This window comes from Echinops telfairi, unplaced genomic scaffold (genome assembly GCF_000313985.2).
Source record: "Echinops telfairi isolate 266 unplaced genomic scaffold, ASM31398v2 ScPeMD7_15;HRSCAF=58, whole genome shotgun sequence".
Classification (NCBI taxonomy): domain Eukaryota; kingdom Metazoa; phylum Chordata; class Mammalia; order Afrosoricida; family Tenrecidae; genus Echinops; species Echinops telfairi.
Genome location: NW_022103912.1, coordinates 72,727 through 94,343, shown reverse-complemented (window position 1 = coordinate 94,343; position 21,617 = coordinate 72,727). Strand labels below are relative to the sequence as shown.

Sequence of the window (21,617 nt, the reverse complement as noted above, 5' to 3'; positions counted from 1 at the left end):
AATGTACAAATGTGCTTTACACAATTGGTGTATGTATGGATTGTGATAAGTGTTGTATGAGCCCCTAATAAAATGATTAAATAAATAAACAAAAAAAGGGATTTGGCTGATAGACCTTCACAACCAATGACATTGAGGTTTCTCAATTCCTGCTGTAATGATTGAGGTCAAACCATACTGTGAAAAATCCTCACTGTATTTTCTTTATGTTCTACTGTACATGATCGATTGTCATGAGATGGTTTGGTAATGAAAATAATATATAACAATAGCTTTAATAATACAAAAGATGATACATGGCATAGTTCAGTCAATACAATACAGCTCATTAAAATTTTCTGTGATTTACCACTCTCTGTTTTTAACATACCTGTTACTATCAGTAGGGGGCAGTATTCACACCAACCACAGCTGAATATAAATAGACCGATCAGCATCCAGATTAAATTCCCATGGTACAGATATGTATGTATGTATATATATGTGTGTATATATATGATTTTACATTTACCCAGTAATTACAATTCATGAGGTATCGTTTTTTCTGCTGCTTTCAACAAAATAGCTGCTTTTACCATAGTAGTTGCTGTCTACACATGTGATTGGTCCGCGTAAGTACGTTATGGCACCAGCCCCGTCACGTGTATTTGTATGGAGTGTATGTGATGGGGTTGGTGCGATGATGTCATGATGCCATAGGTACTCATGTGGGCATACCCATGTGGAGATGGATAGAGGAGGGGTGTCTCAGTTCCTAAGACCATTGGAAGTGTTTTCTGATGGTCTTAGGCTATCCTTGTGAATGGGTCATTCCATCCCCAAAGGGGTGCGACCCACAGGTTGAGAACCACTGATTGAGCCATACATCAATATGGGGAATTGATCAGGGTGCCAGGTTTCCTCGTTACTGTTGGGGATTCAAATAAATGACAACCACTATAATGCCTTGATCATTTAGGCGTCTTTATTGGGCTATAACCGGACTGCTAGAATGTAAAAGTGATAATCTGATTGCAGTCCTGAGTCCACATTTCATTCTATCTTTAAGGCCGAAAATCTCATCACCTGTCTAGGGTTCAAGCAATCATGAACAGAAACAGAAAGCAAAATTAATGGGTTAATTGTAACTTCAAAAAAAGTAAGCATTCCTTACAAAGTACATTTCTTTTCATAAAAGGAACAATACCAAAATTGATTATAATATCCTGGTTACCATAACAAAATTATATTGTCACATCCTGGTTATGACAAGATTAACTCCACCATTCAGATTACAACATCAAAGAGAACAATATTGAATCAGAACAATCAATATATTGAAGAATAATCAAAGCTAATTGTGTCCAGAAGCTGGAAACAGTACATTCTAAAATTAACCGCAGCAGACACTTTCCCATTGTCAGGCAGATGGGGGAGTTAGCAGGGCAGGTGGGCTAAGAGATAGAGCTGGTGAAAACAATCCAAGGACTCTTAAGAGAGGCCAGACCCCCGCCCCCGCCCGTTCCCCCTGCTCCTCCCCTTCAAGGCCTTCAGGCCCAGGTACAGAAGACTAACCAGTTACAGATAACTTTGAAAGCTGTTGCTTAGTTCCGGACCAGCAGACAACAAAGTTTCAGGGAAATTCCCTAGCTACTCTTCCCCCCCCCCCCCCCCCCCCCCCCCCCCCCCTCCAGACCTGGGCCATAAAACTGTCCACTTCTCACGTGGACAGTGTGAAATTGGGGGGACCCCGTGAACCTCACCCGGGAGCTCAAGATGCTTTCTCTGCTCTCCCCTCGGAGCTCTGAAACAAACTTCTGAAACGGTTTTTTACCTTTGCTTGCTTGCTTTATTTTCTGTCGCCAAATCCTCATATTTGGTGCATGAAACCCAGGAGGAGTAAGAGGTGTCTTGATGGGCCCCCGCCCACTCGTGGGTGAATGCGGCGCCCCTTTCTCCTCCATCCCTCCCTTTTCTCGGACCAGGACTTCTCAGCTGCCATCTGTAGCATCTACGAGTGAGTGCCTGACTAAATGTTATTTCGGTTTCGGCCGCTGCCCCTTGCTGCTGGGTTCTTGAGCGCCTCTTTTCATTCATTTCATTTCTGAGTCGTGGGCCCACGTCAAAGGACACCACTTGGGGACGCCTGAGTCTCGCTGCTCCTTTTCCGGGGGAGCTGGGAAGCCAGGCTCCCCCCTCCTCACACTTCGGAGGCCCAGTTGGACACTCAAGAAGCTGATTGTCTAGCTCGTCTTTCAAGAACCCTGCAGCCTGGGAAGCAAATATTCCAAGTCAGAATCCTCCACACCTGTAGGTTGCCTCCTGGCTAGTCTCTCAACCCTTGGCTTAATGCCAGATCTCTGGGCCAAACGCCATGCTTTTAACTGCAATTTGGTTTGGCTCCAATATAAACAAGATAATGAAGAGAGAAAAAAACTAGATAATGAGACTGTACTTTCAATTTCAACATTTTTACTGATCTCAGTAACTTGCCAGCAAACTGGCAAATGGCCTGAGGTCCCCTACATCCAAGCTTTCTTCTCTGCTCCCATCCCTCTCTACTACCTGTCACCCCACTCAAGTTCTTTTAGCCCCAAACTCTCTTAACCTGAAACACTTGCCAGCTCAAACAGACCCACTGCTCCCCAATCAGGTCTCCAACAGTACTCCCCCTCATCTTTCTCTGAACCCCCTAACTCCTTGTCTGCGCTCCCAGTAAGGCCTTCTCCATTCTCCCTTCACCATCACCTCCCTCCACTGCCCCTTCAACTCCCAACCCCTCCTCTGCTGTTCCCCCGACTCCAGCCCCTCAACTCTCTCCTTTGTCTTCCCCTGTCAATCATCATACCCATTTGCACCAACCCCTCCTCTGCCCACTATGGGAGGTTGCAGCCACTGATGTCTCCTCTGTGTCCATGTTTCCTTCTCTCTCACTGACTTGTCCCAAACTGAAAAGTACTTAGCTTCATTTTCCAGTGATCCCACCACCTACATCAAAAAGTTTAGCTATTAAAAAAAAAAAAAAAAAGTTTAGCTATTTGTCTCAAGCCTGTGATTTATCATGGCATGATATTTTTGTAGTCCTTCCATCCACTCTCATCTCAGATGAAAGAGTGTGTTTTTACCACGGCGCAGCAGCATGCAGACTAGGTTTATCTCACTGACCCCAACGTGCCTGTGGGTAACAGCTGGAGTTAACCAAACCAATACCCAGGGTGGCCAGGCCTGCTGAGATAAAATGCTCCAGTGTGTCTTCGCTGGCCTCCAGGCAATTTCTCACAAAGCAGTTAATTTTGATAAGCTCAGGGAAATTACTTAAAGGCCGGATAAAAATCTGGCAGCATTTTTTTTCTTTTTATTAGGGGCTCATACAACTCTTCACAATCCATGCATATATCATTTGTGTCCAGCACATTTGTACATATGTTACCATCATCATTCTCAAAACACCTGCTTTCTAATTGAGCCCTTGGTATTAGCTCCTCAATTTTCCCCCTCGCTCCCCCCTCCCCCTTGGACCCTTGATAATTTATAAATTATTTTATCATATTTTCCACCATCCGACATCTCCCTCACCCACTTCTCTGCTGTCCGTACCCCCGGGGGGAGGTTATATGTAGAACTTGTCATATGTTGCCCCTTGCTCCTTCACCTTTTCTCCACTCTCCCGATATCACCACTCTTACCGCTGGCTCTGAGGGTTTAATCTGCCCTGGATTCCCTGTATTTCCAGTTCCTATCTGCCAGTATGCATCCTGCAGTCCAGCTGGATATGTAAGGTAGAATTGGGATCGTGATAGTGGGGGTGGGGAGGAAGCATTCAAGAACTAGAGGAAAATTGTATAATTCATTGTTGCTACACTGCACTCTGACTGGCTCGTCTCCTCCCCACAGCCCTTCTGCAAGAGGTTGTACAATTTCCCCCAGATGGGTCCCTGCTCTGCACTCTCCCTCATTCACAATGCTGTGGTTTTTTTTTTTAGTTTTTGATCCCTGGTCCCTTCGACGCCCTGTCATCTCACAGGCTGGTGTGCTTCTTCCATGTGGGCTTTGTTGTTCCGCAGTTACATGGCTCCTTTTTTATCTTCCAGCCTATGGGACTCCAGATTCTATATATTTTGACAGCTGGGCACCATGAGTTCTCTTTACCGCATTTGCCTATGTACCCGCTTTGTCTTCAGCATTCGTGTTGGGGTAGGCTGGCGTGCTTCTTCCATGTGGGCTTTGTTGTTTCTTAGCTAGATGGCCGCCTGATTGTCTTCAAGCCTTTAAGACCCCAGACACTATAATTTGATAGCCGGGCACCATCAGCTTTCTTCACCACTTTTGCTTATGCACCCACTTTGTCCTCAGCGATCGAGTCGGGACAGGCTGGTGTGCTTCTTCCATGTGGGTTTTAATTGTCTCTCAGCTAGATGGCTGCTTGTTTATTTTCAGGTCTTTAAGGTGTCAGGTGCTATATCTTTTTGTAGCCGGGCAGGGCACCATCAGCTTTCTTCACCACATTTGCTTGTGCACCCATTGTCTTCAGTGATCGTGCCAGAAAGGTGAGCATCTCAGACTGTCTGGCAGCAGTTTTAAATCACCTGACTGAAGCCCTTACCCAATGCACCCGCCTAGACCCAACCTCACCAGCAGGGGCCACTGTCCTTGCCACGCATTTCATTACTCAATCAGCTTCAGCCATTAGAAAAGTTAAATAGGCCAAAGATAGCCCTCAAACTCCTCTCTGTGACCTAGTAAATACAGCCTTTAACGTCTTTTAATACCAGAGAGGAGCAAGCAGAGGCAGACAGGGAGTCCCGAAATCACCCGAAGGCAAACTTACAGGCCCAAGCCTTGCTTGCAGCCCTAAGGCCCTCGGCAACCTGGAAGACATTGGCATCTATCGCAGGCCCAGGAAACAATAGTTTCAGACCACCCCCAAGAATCTGCTTCAGGTGTGAACAGCAAGGTCACTGGGCCAGTCACTGCCCATGACCTTGTCCATGATGTAGTCAACAGTGCCTCTGGAAAAGTGCCTGGCTGCTGAGGACTGATAGAGCCTGGACTTGACAACCCCAATCACCCTCTCTGAGCCTTGGATTACAATCAAGGTAGGCGGTAAGGTTTTGTCCTTTCTGGTCGCCACAGGGGCTACCTTCTCAGTTTTGCCTTCTCTGGTCCTTTACACCCTTCCCAGGTCTGTCATGGGAATCAACAGCCGTCCCTCTCACCCATTGTCCACTGGGCCCCTTACATGTCAGAAATGTGAAGGGTATCAAACGGATGATTCCCCAGTAACACAGGGAAACAACAGAGCAGACATGGTCACCTGCAGAGGAAGTGAATCAGACTCAGCCACAATGAGTCTGTCACTTCACAGATCAGAATGTAGATGGGCTTTCTCTGCACAAAGTGTGCAGACAATTTAACTGTTAATACTAAAATTTTCTCCAACCCCAGACAGTTGGTGTAATGGAACTTTAACTAAATATGTAAATTCCTCCACAGCAGGACCTTGTTTTCCAGTTACCGTAGCTCCTCAGCTCACCCAGTATGGTCAGTCTGAGTTAGCATGGTTACTCTCTGTCTGATGATCAAAGAGAGAGGATATTCCTTCCTATAATGGTAGGTATTAGCCTAGCCTTCAATCGCAGCATCTGTAGTGGTTGGAGGAGCACTCGGCCACTCCATCATGTCAGCACAGGATTTCAAAGACCGATCGCAGGCTGCTTTGGAGTCCACCACAGCCTCCTCGGCCTCGTTGGAACATAAGAGGAGGAGGGACTGCGTTTGACTAAATGGTGAATGTCTGCTTTGCAGGAAGCTGTGGATGACTTTGGAATCCCCAATTATCTTCATTTGTATAGAGTATTTATTACGTATTTATTGCACGTTGTTTTCCTAGTTCTTTGATAGCCATACAGCTAAACTGAATAAGGAATGGTAATGTATTGAATGTTAAACATTAAATAATTTAACACTTTGTGAATATAAAAAATCTATAATATATTATTATTTTAGGTAATTACTTGACTAAACAGCATTAACCTAAATTGTCTGCACCTCACTTCATCAGAGATGTTGTTGGGTGCTTTTGTGTTGGTTTTAATCATAATAGTTCTCTGTACAACAGAAAAAATACATAAATGCCACGTCTTGGACCATCCTCACTGCTCCTAAGTGTGAGAACAATTTTGTAGCCACTCTCTGTGCATCTAATTAAGCATTTTCCTCTGTTTTGCTGACACTCTATCAAACAGGACATCCTTCTCTAGGACCTGGATTCCCTGATGACAGGTGCAAAATTTGCGAGAAGTGCCGCTCTTCTCAATTCTAAAGAGCATTCTGAAATGTTACTCTGCAATTTCTTCCTCTTGTGACACATTTGCTATTTTTTAAATCAGAGTTTCCTTCCATTGAATGTTTGCTTCATTACGACTGCAAAGAGGAATCTCAAGAATGACACCTCCAACCAGACAGGTCGTTCCAGCTCCCCTCTTCCCAATGGTAGCGATCCCTCTGTCTGCAACACCTGTTTCTGCCTAAACGGAGACAATGAATAACAAGCATCACTAATGACATGTCGCAAGTTTAGCCCCAGATGTCACCACATTACTTACCCCCAACATATAGAAAATCAGTCAGTCACTACCCACAGTGCACAGGGAGCAATGCAGACAGACCCCTCCAGAGACCTGACCCTTCAACAAATTTTGATTAACAGATAGAATGATATTAGCCATGACAATCTGCATGCCCGAAAGGAAAATGGATCATATAAGATGGCAATGAATGATCAGAGTTACTTTTAATATTTGGACTGCAATCAGAGAATGTTAGTTTCTCCTTTCAAGCCTGCAGTGAGGAGAAATTTACAGAAAAACTGCCCTGGGGAAGCTGAGAGCTAAGAGAGGAAGCCCTAATTCTAACAGGAAAGCATCCCTGTCATCCATCTGTTGTCTGTGTATGGCTTTGCGTCTGTGCTCAGTGGGTCCTTCGTACTCCCAACTGCGCATGTCTCCCCTGCAGGGGAGGTTTGTGTCTGGGCTCACACTGACTTCCCCTCAGTGTGCTCCTTGCACAGTAATACACGGCCGTGTCCTCAGCAGTCAGAGCTCAGCTGCAGGAAGAACTGATTCCTTGATGTGTCTCTGCTGATGGAGAGTCGCGTTGGAAGGATGGGTTATAATTTGTTTACTACCCTCATAGCATATCGCTCCCAACCACTGTGGTCCCTCTTCTGAGGTCTGGTAGATCCAGTTCCAGCAGGAAACACTGGTGATGGAGAAAACTGAGACAGTACAAGTGAGGGACTGCTTCTGGGAGGGCTTCACCAGTCCTGGTCCTGACTCCTGAAGCTGCACTCGTGTAAATAAAGATAATTTGTCTCTGTCAATCACTTGCAGTTATAACCATCCCTATAGACCCAGGTAAGATATCTGAATCTCCTACCTTGGGGAACTGTCACCAGGCACAGGAGAATGCAGCAATAGCATCTTTAGGCCACAGCTCTGCTTTCCCAAGAGACCTAGAGTTCTGCTGAAGAGAACTGACAACCTTCAGTGCCCAAAGGTGGAATTTTAACCTCGTGCCTGAAGAATGATTTGCATATAAGTTTGAAAAGTTCGGCATTGAATAAGGAAGACACCCCCCCCCCCCCAAAAAAAAAAAAGTTCCATTTGAATTGTGGTCCTGAAGAAGACAGTTGAAAGTACCAGGGACTGCTAAAAGGACAAGCTATCTAACTTGGAGTGAAGTGAAGGGATATGGAAAAAAAGAAGGGCTTCAAGGAGCTGGACTGACAGTGTCTGCAACAATGGGCTGAAGCATAGGGACAATTGTAAAGAAAGCACGGACCATACCATGTTTTGTTCTATTGTGCACAGTTTGCTATGGGTGGTAACCAACTGATGGCAGGTAACAACAACAAATGGGTGATGGTTGTGGTTGTCCCAGAAGACATGCTGGCTGGGAAGTAGGTTGACCATAAAGCAGAGCCACATGTAAGCAGAATGGTCACACATGTGATACTGTGTCTGTAATGGTCACACATGTGATACTGTGTCTGTAAACGTAATTGTTTAGAATCCAATCCCGTGATTGCAAAAAGGTCATTAGTCAAGAGGCAGTACAGTGGAGAGATCTGACTAGAAGATTTTCCAGGCCAGTTAGTAGCGGAGAATCTGATGGCAGGGATTCTGGCACCTGAGCTACCCAATGTAGATAGCACATAAGGTCTGAGAACTCTGCTGTCCACTGGCTGTGAGTTAGGTCACATAGTGGTAGAGAGGTTGATGGTGGAGAGACCGAATGGCAGAACTGCTGTACTGACCTGGAGTTAGACCAGTGAGCAGCAGAGAGACCCCCTGGTAGAGAACGGTCCAAGGCGCTGAACAAGAATTGTATCAACAGGGAATATTATGTTCCAAGGTTTATCTGCATCAAAAGCTCCACTGGTTGGCCAACTGCATACAATTTTTATCTTGTTACTTCCAAATTAATTTTTTTTTAAATACTTTTATTGGGGCCTCTTACATCTCTTATCACAATCCATACGTTCCTCCAATGTTTGGTCAAGCACATATGCTGCCATCATCATTTTCAAAGTATTCTCTTCCCACTTGAACACCTGATTCCAAAGTAATTTTCATCCCAATGTATAACCTGTTTCCAGCCTCCAATTAACCATATACCTGTGAGTGGGTGTGAGTCTGTACAGCTAGTGGATGGAGTTGTCAAACCCAGTTGAGCAGGGAGTGAAGCACAGGGAACAGTTGGGTTTAGACACGGTGAAGGACTTGGAGAACAGTAGTGGTATAACTGACCTCCACCTTATAGTAATCACCTTTATGCTGATTGCGATTCTATTCCATTGTGAATTACTCAAATAATGAAGGTACACCATAAATACATATCTCCCCACAAGTTATTAAAATTCCTTAAATTTTTATGAGTTTTTATTCCTAAATAGATTATCAACAACTTGATGGCACTAATTTGTGACAATTTAAAATACAAACCTTAAAATTTACAATCCAGTTTTTTATTTATATTAATCACATTTCATGTGTTAGCTAGACGTGTTACCACCCTACCGAAGTGAACATCAGAGATAATGACCAAGATTTCCTGTTTTATTGCTATGACTGTATAATGAGAAATGAAAAGTATAGTGAGAGTTGTGTATGTGTGTATATATATGTGTAAAAAACTATGTGAAAGTTAGTGAAATCATCATTTAAATGATCCTAGACAATAGAATTCCAAAAACTGTTGATATTTCTCAGCAGAAAAAGTATATATATAGTATATAAGTCAAATATGTATGTATATATTTAGAAAGTGAATGAATATGCTTCTGAACCAGTGTGGAGTGATGGATTGCTTTTATATGGACTTTCTGTCCACTGTTTTATTTTTCCCACCAAATGAATGGGTAGGGCTATGCAAATCATGGGCGCGTACGCGCGCGCACGCACACACACACACACACACACACACACACACGCCCTTTCCTTTTGTACGGAAAGTATCTAAGCATGGCGCCCTCCACCAAGTCTATGAAGGGCGGGGCCGGAAGTGTGTGTCGCCAGCGTCTGACGTGTATTTCGGCCTTTGGCGGCCGCCGTAGTGGAGCGCAACATCCCGTGACGCCCGGAGCTGCAGCAGGAGTTTGAGGAGGCTCTTGCGCACCGGCGGGGCGGTGGAACCTTCGGGAAGTATGTGTAAGTTATCGGAACCACAGGGCGTGAGGAGGAAAACAGTGCTTTTCTGTCTCTGAAACAGGGCGAGCGACGCGCGGACCTGCGGGCGTCAGCACCCGGGGGTTCCCGCTTCCTGGCGTCTGACGGGGGAGAGCGCGCGTGTACGACGCCCAGGCTGTCCTGACCGTCAGGTCCGAGGTCTGCGCATCTTCCTGAACAGTAGAATTCCCTGGGTGGACAACCGTTTATAGTTGTATTAGAGATTCTTAAGTTCTGAGCGCTCCAATTTGCAAAAAGTGGTGACCCAGTGGTTACAGAATGGGCTGCTAACTGCAAGACCAGCAGTTCAGAATTACTATCACACCTGGACAGAAAGACGGTTTCTACTCTTGTAAGAAGTTACACTCTCGGGAAGCCCACAAGGGGCAGTTCATCTTCTCCTAAGGGGTCGCTATAATCGGAATCCACTCGATGGCAGTGAGTTGGGTTTTAGGTTTGGGTTGCTGATGACAGTGACAATCAGTGTCCATTTGCTGCGTCCCCACTTTGATTAAGCCGCCTTTAAATTCTCTCTGATCATTAACCAAGGATATAGATCATCTCCCCCTCGGGAGAATGCATTAGAAAGTAGATTGCCTTTGCTCCTTTGCAGCCTGCCCTCTCCACGGCCTGCCGAGGTGTATGCTTGATGGAGGTCACCTTACTGAGGACAGAACAGGGGCCATTGTCATGAGCCTTGCCTTGACTGGCTTTGTATGAAGGCCCCGGACCAGTCTTGTAAGTCCTTCTATTTAATAAGGTGCATGTCCTAATCATGGCCCCTTTCCTGCTGCTGAAGTCACACCTGTACCTGTGATGTATTGATCTGCCACCATTCATGATCTGTGACATGCCTTTTGTTCTATGCCCTATTATCCAGGGTCCAGGCTGTGAATCCTTAGTTGCTATTTTGACCATGTGCTAATGTTTTCCCTTATCCATACAATGTGTGTGTGTCTTTTGTTGTCTCTTAAAGTTTAATAAATGTTCTCCGTAAATTATATTTGATATATGGGTCACTTTTGTACCCTAACACACAATTTGGATCCTAAATGGCTCAAGATACAATTGTACTTTGGGAGAGCATCTTGACAGCTATACCTGCAGCTGAAGTCAGGCCCTGCAGCCGCTTGGCTTCTATCCTGAATGGGCAAGTGTTATAAAGGTCTTTTAGGTCTGCAGATAAATGCCCACTCTGTCCCTTAGCCTCAGACCAAGCAAATCTGGTTCCCCAGATAAACACTCAGGTGTACACCACTTCACGTATTAACCTCCTGCCCAGAGGTACTCAGGTCTCTTGTTCTGCGGCCTGGGAATTGCACTGCTCTGTCTCCGTCTCTTGGTTCTGCTGCCACCATGTCTCTTGCTGCTTCTCCCCATCACTTCCTCTCTTGTGTCACAGCTCTCTGTCTTCTGGATTGAAGAGTTTCAATGCAAGAATCCAGGATCCACAGGCCCCTACTCCTGGCTCTTTTTTTTTTTTTTTTAAATGGTAGTGAGGTCTCAATTTCTGCCTCTGAAATGGCTCAATTAAACCTAACAGGATGTCTAATGTGACTCATCCCCAGGTTAGGTTTTCAGGCAGCTTATTTGCAACGCCCCAGGTTTCAAGGGTACCAATTTATTCTTTGGCAAGCTTCACAATTCTCTTAAACCAAAAAAAACCAAACTCACTGCCATCAAGTTAACCTGACTCATAGCAAGCCTATATGACAGGGTACAACTGCCCAATGTGGGTTTCCAAGACGGTCACTCTCCAGTGGACTAGAAAGCCATGTCACTCGTGAGAGAAGAAAGCCCCATCTTTCTTTCTAGGAGAAATTGGTGGTTTCCAACTGCTGACCTTGTGGTTAGAGGCCCAGCAGTAACCACTGTGCCACCAGGGCTCCTTTGCCTCGTTCACATTGTCGGATGACACACCCAGCTAAATATTTGGAAGGAGTTAATGGGCCATCGCTAGAAAAACTTGTATAGGCAACCTATCTAACTGCATTGGGTTACTACAAATAATGCTACATTAAAAATGTTATTTGTCTTGGAGTTCAAAAGTGCACTCACTATGGGGGCATGTATATATATAAATTTCAAACTAATAGATGGTATATAAGTGTTTAATATGGAGCCCTGGTTTTGGCATGTGTTAAGTGTTGGACTGCTAACCTCAGGGTTTTAGAGATACAAATCCATTAGCTGCCTGTCATGGCTTTATAGTCTTGGAAGCTCTGTACAGCAGTTCTCCTCTGTCCTATCGGGTGCTTATACATCTAACTCTACTTGATGGTGAGTTTTAAAGTGTTTCTAAAGTGATTGTACAATTTACAGTTTCTCTAGCAAAATAATCTTCAGTTTATAATAGTTCTTTAGATAGCCCATGTCAGATTTTCCAGATGCTTTAATTAACAATCATCATAAAGTTTCATTGATCTATCATTCTCCTTGAGAGTCACACAGTAAGGAATTGATAGTTCTGTATGCTGCGAGGTAGCGATCCAGGTTTATTGTTTCTTCTATCTGACATGTGTATTTGATTGCCCAATCTCTATTTATTATAAAGTCATCTTTTACTCATAGGTCTGAAAATTATGAGCTTTAGATTTTATTCCTCATGGTATTAACATCTTTTCTGTCACTCAATAAGGAGACCATTAGTAGTATTGGGGACTGTGTTAAGAAGATGGACAGGAACACTTACAGCATCTGGACCTAAATTACTCACATTGTATCCTCCCATCACCCTGCAGATTTTGACGAACCAGCAGCTTAGAGGAAGGAGGAAGAAGTACCTGGTTTGGGTATTATTTCTGGGATGTCCCCATGAGAGACTGAAATTTGAGCATCATTAGAGCTGATCCAGACAAGACAAACAGAGCATCCCAGTTGCCGGCAGTTTTATAAGGACCAAAGACAATGACCAAGGATCAGGTGATTCTGATGTGTTTTGTCCTTTTCTGTATTTCCTACTGGAAGTGTAGAGCCTGTATAATACTGATGCAGTTCATTGGAAAGTGGAAATTTGAAATCGTAGAAGTTAGAGATGAACTCTGACTCTGACTTCATCATTGGGATGGAGAAGATTAGGAATACAGTGATCATAGGAGTAACACTAAACTACTGACATTGAACATAATACATCACTAAGGATTCTTTGGATGATACTAGCTCTCAACTGATAATTCATTATTCTATGGCCAGCCCATGAGAATCATTCAAATTTAACACGATGCTCAGTTTTTAAGGAGGAATAAGATCACTTCTTTAGGAGAGTCCATTATTCCATGGGATTTTTGTCTGAGTAAGTTTCTGTCATGTTTCTTTCTGAAGGTGGTGTTAAATAATCTCCCAAACTGCAGCATTCTCATTAATGCATCTGAAATGGGCCTTGTAGCAATGATAATTTAAAAATGGTTGAAAGCTTCTCACCTCCTCTAGCTACAGATGTAGGAGAGAGAATCAACCATCATCATCAGCCCTGATTCATAGGAGGCAGAACTTATATATGTACCCTCCACTGGTTTTCCAGTTCTGACAGCAGTTATCTTTACCACAGTTCTCTCCTTCTCGGTTCATTAATTTGTTGCAGTGGCCACATAGAAATGACAGTCCAGAATCGCAGGTACAAGTTTTATTAAGTAACAGAATGTAACTTGCTATCAGAATCAATAGGATCCACATTGGGATTCATACTAAGGAAACATGTAGGCAGATTTGCTCTTCTTCAGAGCAGGCCTGTTCTCTCTGTCCCTCTCAGACATTGTGCCTTCTGAATATAGGCTCATTTCCTAGTTCCATCTTTCTAGTCTCCTCTCAGCTCCTTGGTGATATCGTCCTCTTGATCTTGCCGGCCTGTTCCACGATCTTGGCTGAAAAGCTCTTTGTGGACCTGTCACTGTGTCCCATCTGCCCTGGTCATTATCTTCATTGGTAGAGCTCTTGATCCAAGAACATTACAGTTCATTTTGCAGGAGCAGCAGTAGACCTGTCCCTATGAGGTAGAGGTTCAGGATGTTCCATGATTTGCCCTGCAGTATCTCACAAAACTGAATAGCCATCAAATAAATAACTCTTCAAGATGTGGAAGCCGGTGAGTCCCAAATCCACAGGTTAGGTATCACTCTGGAGCAGTGGTTCTCAACCTTCCTAATGCCGCAGCCTTTTAAGACAGTGCCTCACGTTGTGACCCCAATCATAAAATTATTTTCGTTCTTCATAACTGTAATTTTGCTACTGTTAGGAATCATAATGTAAGCAGGATGTGTTTTCATTGTTACAAATTGACCATCATTAAAGCATAGTGATTAATCACAAAACAATATGTAATTATATATTGTGAAATATTTATTTCTCATGACAAATAAATGAAATTTTGTTTTGAAGCATGGTGTAGCATGGGAAATAGTTTTCACACCCGGTACTCATATGTGGGGGTATCTGCATGTGGGTGGACCTGCCTGGATACAGATAGAAGAGCGGTGTCTTGGTTCATAAGACCATTGGAAATATGTGTTTTTCGATGGTCTTAGACAATCCCTGTCAAAGTGTCATTTGACTCCCAAAGGAGTTGAGACCCATAGATTGAGAACCGCTGGTCTGGAGGGTTCTCCTCATTGATGTGTTTGCCAAGGCTGATGAACCAGATCCTCAGGTCAGACAACAGTGCGCTGCCTCACAAGGCGAAGTTGTTGAATCTGCTCAGATAGTAGGTTGCAGGGGCTGAGGAACCCAAATGGGAAGATTCACACAGCAGGCTGTTGGCTTACAGAGTGGTGGAAACTCTCTAATCAGGTCACACAGGTGGCTCCCAGTTACAGGGAAGTCAAGGAAATGGCTCCTGCATTTCTGGAAGCTGGAAAATTCCCAATCCATGAGTTCAGCCTGAACTATGTGCCTGCAAGGGCTATCAAAACCAAACCAGCAGGTCAGATGACAGGCCAGTATCTCATTGTCTCTTCTCAACCATGCCTGCAGATAGTTCTCTCTCCCTGCTTCTCTCTCTCTCTCTCTCTCTCTCTCTCTCTCTCTCTCTCTTTCTCTCTCGATATGATGGCTTCTTGGGCCAACCTAGCACCTTCCCTGCCTAGGCAAGGTTAGAAGGGCTCCAGAGGTCGAGCCAATGGCAACAGAAGTAGGAGAGGCTCATGGGAGAGCATGTGATGAAAGATGGGAGGTCCAAGAGGACCTTGTGATTGTTAAGGCAATACTCTCCAAAGGTGGCTGAGAAGAATTTGTCCGAAGGTAGGCAAGAAGACCTTGTTCTAAAGCATAGAAAGTTGTTCTGCACTCAGGAAGGGAGATATTACCTATGAACTTCCTGTTCTTGGTCCTGAGTTATAGCATCTTGTTTCTGATCCTGAGTTGTACTTTGTTCATTAATAAACCACTTTGATCTATGAGTTTTGTGTGGCCATAGCAACGGGTTAACAAACCCAGAAGAGAGACAAAGAATGCTGTGGGCGGAATGACTTACGTAAGAATTGACAACAAATTTTGGACAGCTGAGGTATCTTTGAACTTCCGTCATAGGGATCAGCTCTGAATTGAGCCAGATACCTGTCACCACTGAAGGTATAGAACATCTCATAATGGTGCTACTAATTCCATTTCACATATACTGTTAACTTGTTAATATAAACAGTTACGTGTTTATCTACTCTGTGTGCGTATAAATCTGAGCTATTTCTAGATCATTTAGATAATTTCACTTCTTCTGAAAATTCTAATTTTATGAGTAGGTACATGGGCATGGGTGTCCCCAACACTCAAAAGGGTCCTCAGGAGTAACTGCGATTGTGGAAAATATTAAAGACAGATACACAGGGGCTCCTCTTCCCATGTCAGGACTGAGAATGAATGTATTTTCCAAAGGGGTTTACAAATCTTTCATAAGGCAAGTACATCATACAGTTAACATATATATAGTCAATGGGTAATATCATAAGCAGGTAACATAATAAACAAGCAAGGAGGTGAGTCATCATCTTGACTTAGTGATAGCTAACTTCAAACCTCCCACCCCCACTCCCAAACCTTCCCAGGTTTTGCTACATTTATGGAGGGTTGACTATAAAACACAGTTGCTCTTATCTACAGATAACCTTCAGACATAGTGACTTATCCAGACAGAAATGATTCATCTACTATGGTAGCTCCTTTAAGACTGCTCCTTAATGGAGTGCTTTTGCAGGGGTCACTTCATTTGGCCTGTAGAACATGTATTGAAACCATTTTAATCTCAGAACAATGAGATCTTTCTCAAAATAGGGCTAATTCTCTGTGTCCGTGGTTGCGAGTTTAGCGATAAGTTCAAATACTTTCTACCAAGTCTTCAGTTTACCACACATTATGGAATGCACTATCACATAATGGTTTTTATTACTGTTTTGCTTTATTGTAAGATAAATACTCTTTTAAATCTTCAAATGGAAAATACTTCATTGAATAGTCTCCTCTTACTACAGGAATCACTGACCTTCAACGACGTGGCTGTAAAGTTCACCTGGGAGGAATGGCAGCTCCTGAACCCTGCTCAGAAGTTCCTATATCAGGATGTGATGTTGGAGAACTATCGCAACCTGGTTTCCATTGGTGAGGAGATTTCCCACCTTATGCATTAAACTCTTTGCAGTGTCTGTAGTGTTCTCAAAGAGGTAGATTCTCATTGCATTCTCTGGTCCTAGGTTAGTGGGTGCAGTCTAATACACTTGAGTGAACACCCTTTGCTTTGTTGCTTTGAACATTATTTTCCCACTCTGTAGGCTTCACAAACCTAAGGTTAATTTTGGTGTGCCTAAGATTTTGTAATTTCTCATGAATTGGTTATTTTGTTGTCAACCCAGAAGCTTTGTCTCAATTGGAACAAGGAGAACACCTGTGGTCTGTATTAGAAAAAAAATGATACTAGAATTTTTTCAGGTGTGCGAGCAAAAACCTTAAGGGGACATGTCTGGGGGAGTCGATTCAACTGGCATAAGGCCTCACCTCCATGAGAGGTGACAGATAATACATAAACATAGGTGCTTCAATGTGAGTCTTCACTTTTCGTAGAAGTATAGCGAAAAACTCTTGTAGCTCCCAGAGATTAGATTTCCATGTACTTGATTTACACTGTTGTATGTTTGGTTCCAAAATTTTCTTTCTTGAAAATTCTCAAACCTTTCCCTTTTTCATGTCCTCCTCCCTTGCTATGAAAGTCCATTTTGCAAGCCTCTCTTAGAGAGGCTTTTAATTATTAGAGAACTTTTAATATTGTTTTATAACTTTTAATTCTTAACTGGCCTCCAAATACAGCACATTCCTCCCCTATTGAATAAGAATGGATTTCCCTTTGTAGTGTCCATCCCCAGCTTGGATCTTGAACTCCCACCATAAACGGGTCTCCCTGTGCTTCCTTAGCTTCAGCACTTGGATTTTCCCAAAAGGTTTTCATTTCCATTTTTTCATTTGTTCTCCTAACCCTTTAAAGTTTTCTTTATTATAGTGGTACACCTTCTTTCTGGTTTCTAATAGAGATAGTCAAATTGCCTTCTCTGTCGGCTTAATTGCTCAATTGCTTAACAGACACGTTTCTATATATTTTACGCCTTTTGGTGAAACACGTTCATGACTTCTGTTATTTTTAGGTATTTAAGACCATCTTCCCCGCAAAAAAAATGTTATCAACTTAGGATATCCTTTAGCACTCCTACCTTCAGTGTTTTTCCACCTGTGATATTTTCTTTAAAGTTGTCTACTCCTCTGATAATTTTGTAAGTGGAAAGGACATTTTAAAAATCCTGCATTCTTGGTTCTTTCATTAAACATGTCGGCAAGATATTTCTTACTATACCTTACTTAGGTCTGCCACTTCCCAGCATGTCCAGAATGGGAAAGATGACCTTAGCTGTTTCTAAAGAACATTTTGGCTGTATTTTCAAATGCTGATGTTTTGGTTGTTATTCAAAGGATGCATGGTATAGTCAGTACCACTTCCTCTTTTGTTTTCTGTCCTTTGAGTAGCCTTTTGGTTTCCATATGTATGATGACCTTGGTTTGATCCCACAACTCATCTAGTCTTCAGTCTTTTATTCCTCAAGTTTATTTTTTAGATCGTCTCTAAGCTCAAGTGAGTCAGGTACTTTGACTGTTGTAAACTTCCTTGAACTTTTCTTCAACTTCAACTTGGATTTGAGCAATTGATGATCTATTCCTCAGTTGACCCCTGCCATTGTCTTGACTGATGAGTTTCTGCATCATTTCCTTCCACACATGTGGTTGATTTGATTTTCATGTATTCCTTTCAGAAAGGCCCATGTGTCTAGTTTCCATTTCTGTTGTTTAATAAGCAATTTGCTATGAATTCATCATTAGTCTCTCAAAATTTTATCGTTAATCTGGTGTGTCACTAAAACCACATTTTCCAACTACTGATACTGTTTCCAATTTTACATTCATCAGTTTACGTGATTGTATGGTTGATCAATTTCAATCTGCAAAAGTTAGGTGAAATTTTCAATATATATTTTTTAATCATTCTATTGGAGCTCTTACAGATATCAGAACATTTCATATTTTAATCACATCAAGCAGTATTTTATAATTGATACCACAATCAGTTTCAAAACAATTTCTTCCTTCTTGAACTCCTTGATATCAACTCCCCTTTATCAAGCCCACCCCACCCCTTCAATTTCTTTATTGTGGAAAACAGAACCTGGATAAAAGAGTAAACAGATTCCCTTTGTTGCTTTCACCCTAGGAGTCAACTGTTCCTTTGTCTCTTAAGTGCCTTCTGGATGGTGCTAAGGGATGGTTGTGTAATTAACCTGCAGAAATAAAAAGGCAGACAAAAGTATTTAGGCATTCGCTTCCTCCATGATGCCTGGTCTGAGTGGGAAAGAGAGAGAGAATGTATTCCATCACCAATTTATATAGTCTGGGGCCATGCAAGCCACCCCCCCTCATCCCCAAACAGACCTCTCCCTCCCCCCAACCATATATAAACCAGTTTACTATATAAACTCACAGACATATACCTACCTAACAAGGTGGTCAGTATCTCGCTATGGAGGTCCCTGAACTAATTGGTTGAGTAACTTAGCTCCAGTGCTGAGGGCAGATAGAGGGGAGTGACTATTCCTTGATCAGGGAGAACAATAACAATGCATCTCTTCTTGTAGATAAAGCTGGCAGCTGATGGTGCCATGTGCTTTTATGAGATATCATTAAGGTATCATTAAGGTATAGTGGAATGATATTGTGGGGATGATGGCGATGAATTTTAATAGGAAAATTATGACTGGGATTCTTCTCTAACCCACCAATGTGAAGGCTTCCTCCACCTAGAATCCTGGTCTTGCAGGCTTCTTTAATCCTGACAATAGAGAATTTGTCTGCTTCCACTCTCTTCCTGGTCCTCAATTCCCACAGCTTGATATTTGTCATGAAGGGTTCTCCTAAAAGAATCAGTCTATCCCAGATTCATACTTTGCCCATTCTCTTGTGTATGCCTGCTGAAGGCTTGCAAGCCTCGCTGCTATATAAATTCACTGCTACACAGTTAAAACACTGTATAAATTCAGTTGCTTTTTCGGCATTGCAGATGAGGCCCCAGTACCCTGTCTTTGCTGTCTGCTTTATCTTCCTTAATTTCACATGCTGCTCCGAAGGACCCCTTCCACCGTGGGGCTTGATCCCACACTATTTGCTTTAACACTTGGTGCAAAAATTTAAATAACACTTGTAGAAACTGGTCTTGCAGGCACATAAATGTTAACCTACCACTGACAACATTGTACTTCAGGAAAGATTTTGCAATGTGGTTTTTGTGGTACGACACCAGTCTGTGAATCTCAGCCTTATAAACCACTTGATTATCTAATTAAAAATAGCTAGTACTTAATTAAAGCCCAATAATACATATACTATCAATCGTTAAACATTTCATTTTGTTTTGACAACTTACAATTTTTCTTGCTAATGCTTGATACATCTATCCTCCAATTATTTACAGCTATTTGTTGCAGCTATTTGTTCTCATTTTCAGTGATGCCATGGCACCCACTGAAGGTCCCCAAAGCATCACTCCGTCCACATCATTATTGTTGACTATACTTTGAGAAGTTAGTACTTCTAAAGTGTTATTTCAGTGCCAGTAAACCTGAGGGGTTCGTGTTCTAGAAGTAAACCACCAGTTCCTTCTCCTAGTCTGTCTTTCTGGAAATTCCACTAAGGCCTGTGTGCACCAGTTGTTTTCTCCTACTAGAACAGTCTGCAGTTTTCACATTCCCAGCTTTGTTTAGTACTTAGTTGTCTTCCAGTAAAGATTGATGGAATGACTATCTGACCTCTGGCAATTGAAATTACCAGGCCTTACCACCCCTGTGGTCTAAGGGTCTCAGTGTCATGCTTGTATTGCGTTCTTTGTATATTTTCTTGACCATATTTAAGCAACTACCAAGTCTCTGTTCATTGATCATTTTCACATCCAACCCGGTTTCTTATGAGCAATAAACATTAAGCATAGTATTTACATTCATATAAGAGGGTTGTCACTAAAGATCTACCTTGCATCAATGCATGCTTTAAGGTGCCCATTGTAAATCAAGATGATGAAAAGATTCAATGTTCTGTTCTTTTATAGAGATCCAGAAAGTTGATGATCATGTGCTGCAGCACTCGCAACATAAAAGAAATGTGGACAGAACCAAACAATGCTATAAATTTAATACCTTGGAAAATATTCTTCATCAGCACAAAAATAATTTTCCTTTACAGGAAAATTATGAGATATTTGGCTTACATGAAAAAAATGTAGAATCAGATTTAATCATTCTCGCATTAAATCAGAACAGTAGCAGCAAAATAAAGAAGTCAGTTGTGCTCAATGGAGATGTTAAAACTCTTCTTGAAATTGAACAAGAGCAATTTTGTAATGAAATTAAATTCCCAGAGTGTGAAAAATCCAGTGGTATGAAGTCACAATGCATTCAGCATGAGGAATCTGACAAAACTGAAAAACCATGCATAGGTTTTTGTGGGGATATATGTGGGGAAACCTCCATCAAGGAGTATTTCCTCTGTGAGCATCAGTTCATTCATAGACTAGATAAAACTTATGAATGCAGTCAGTGTGGGCAAGAATTCGACAAAGTATTCAAACTCACTGAACATTATCAAACAGCTGATAAAGGACAAAAACTATATAAATGCTTGGAATGTGGCCAAGCTTTTCATAGTAAATCATACCTCAAGGGACATAAGAAAATGCATGTGGCAGGAACACCCTGTGCATGCAGTGTATGTGGGAAAGGCTTCACTAGTAACAGTGATCTCATTGCTCATCAGCCAACTCATACTGGAGAGAAATCCTCTGTATTTGGTGAATGTGGCAAAGGCTTAATTCAGACAGCACATCTCAAAACTCATCTACGAACTCATAATGGAGAAAACCCTTATATATGTGGTGAGTGTGGTAAAGCTTTCAGCCAGAAGCGATGCCTTAAAGCACATCAGATGTGTCACACAGGAAAGAAACCCCATGTATGTGGTGAATGTGGAAAAGCCTTTACCTGGAAGAATGTTCTCACTGATCATCAGCAAACTCATACTGGAGAGAAAACCCATGTATGTGGTGAATGTGGAAAAGCCTTCATCTGGAAGAAGGACCTCACTGTTCATCAGCGTACTCATACTGGGGAGAGACCCCATGTATGTGGTGAATGTGGGAAAGCCTTTGTCAGGAAGTATGTTCTCACTGTTCATCAGCGAACTCATACTGGAGAGAAACCCCATGTATGTGGTGATTGTGGGAAAGCCTTCATCAGAAAGAATGAGCTCACTGTCCATCAGCGAATTCATACTGGAGAAAAACCTTATGTATGTGGTGAGTGTGGTAAATCTTTCAGCCAGAAACATTGCCTTACAGCACATCAGACA

At 42.6% G+C, this 21,617-nt stretch overlaps 1 protein-coding gene across 1 annotated transcript in view; it reads left to right on the top strand.

The window, feature by feature from the left end:
• Positions 1-9,879: 9,879 nt before the first annotated feature.
• LOC101660488 (zinc finger protein 114-like) overlaps positions 9,880-21,617 on the top strand; it is a gene marked incomplete at its 3' end in the record, with an annotated part of 64,899 nt that continues 53,161 nt past the window's right edge. The window contains exons 1-3 of the mRNA XM_045287412.1: positions 9,880-10,445; positions 12,449-12,629; positions 16,163-16,289. Of these exons, the coding sequence (XP_045143347.1) occupies positions 12,615-12,629; positions 16,163-16,289 (142 nt within the window). The remainder of the gene's footprint in view (positions 10,446-12,448; positions 12,630-16,162; positions 16,290-21,617) is intronic.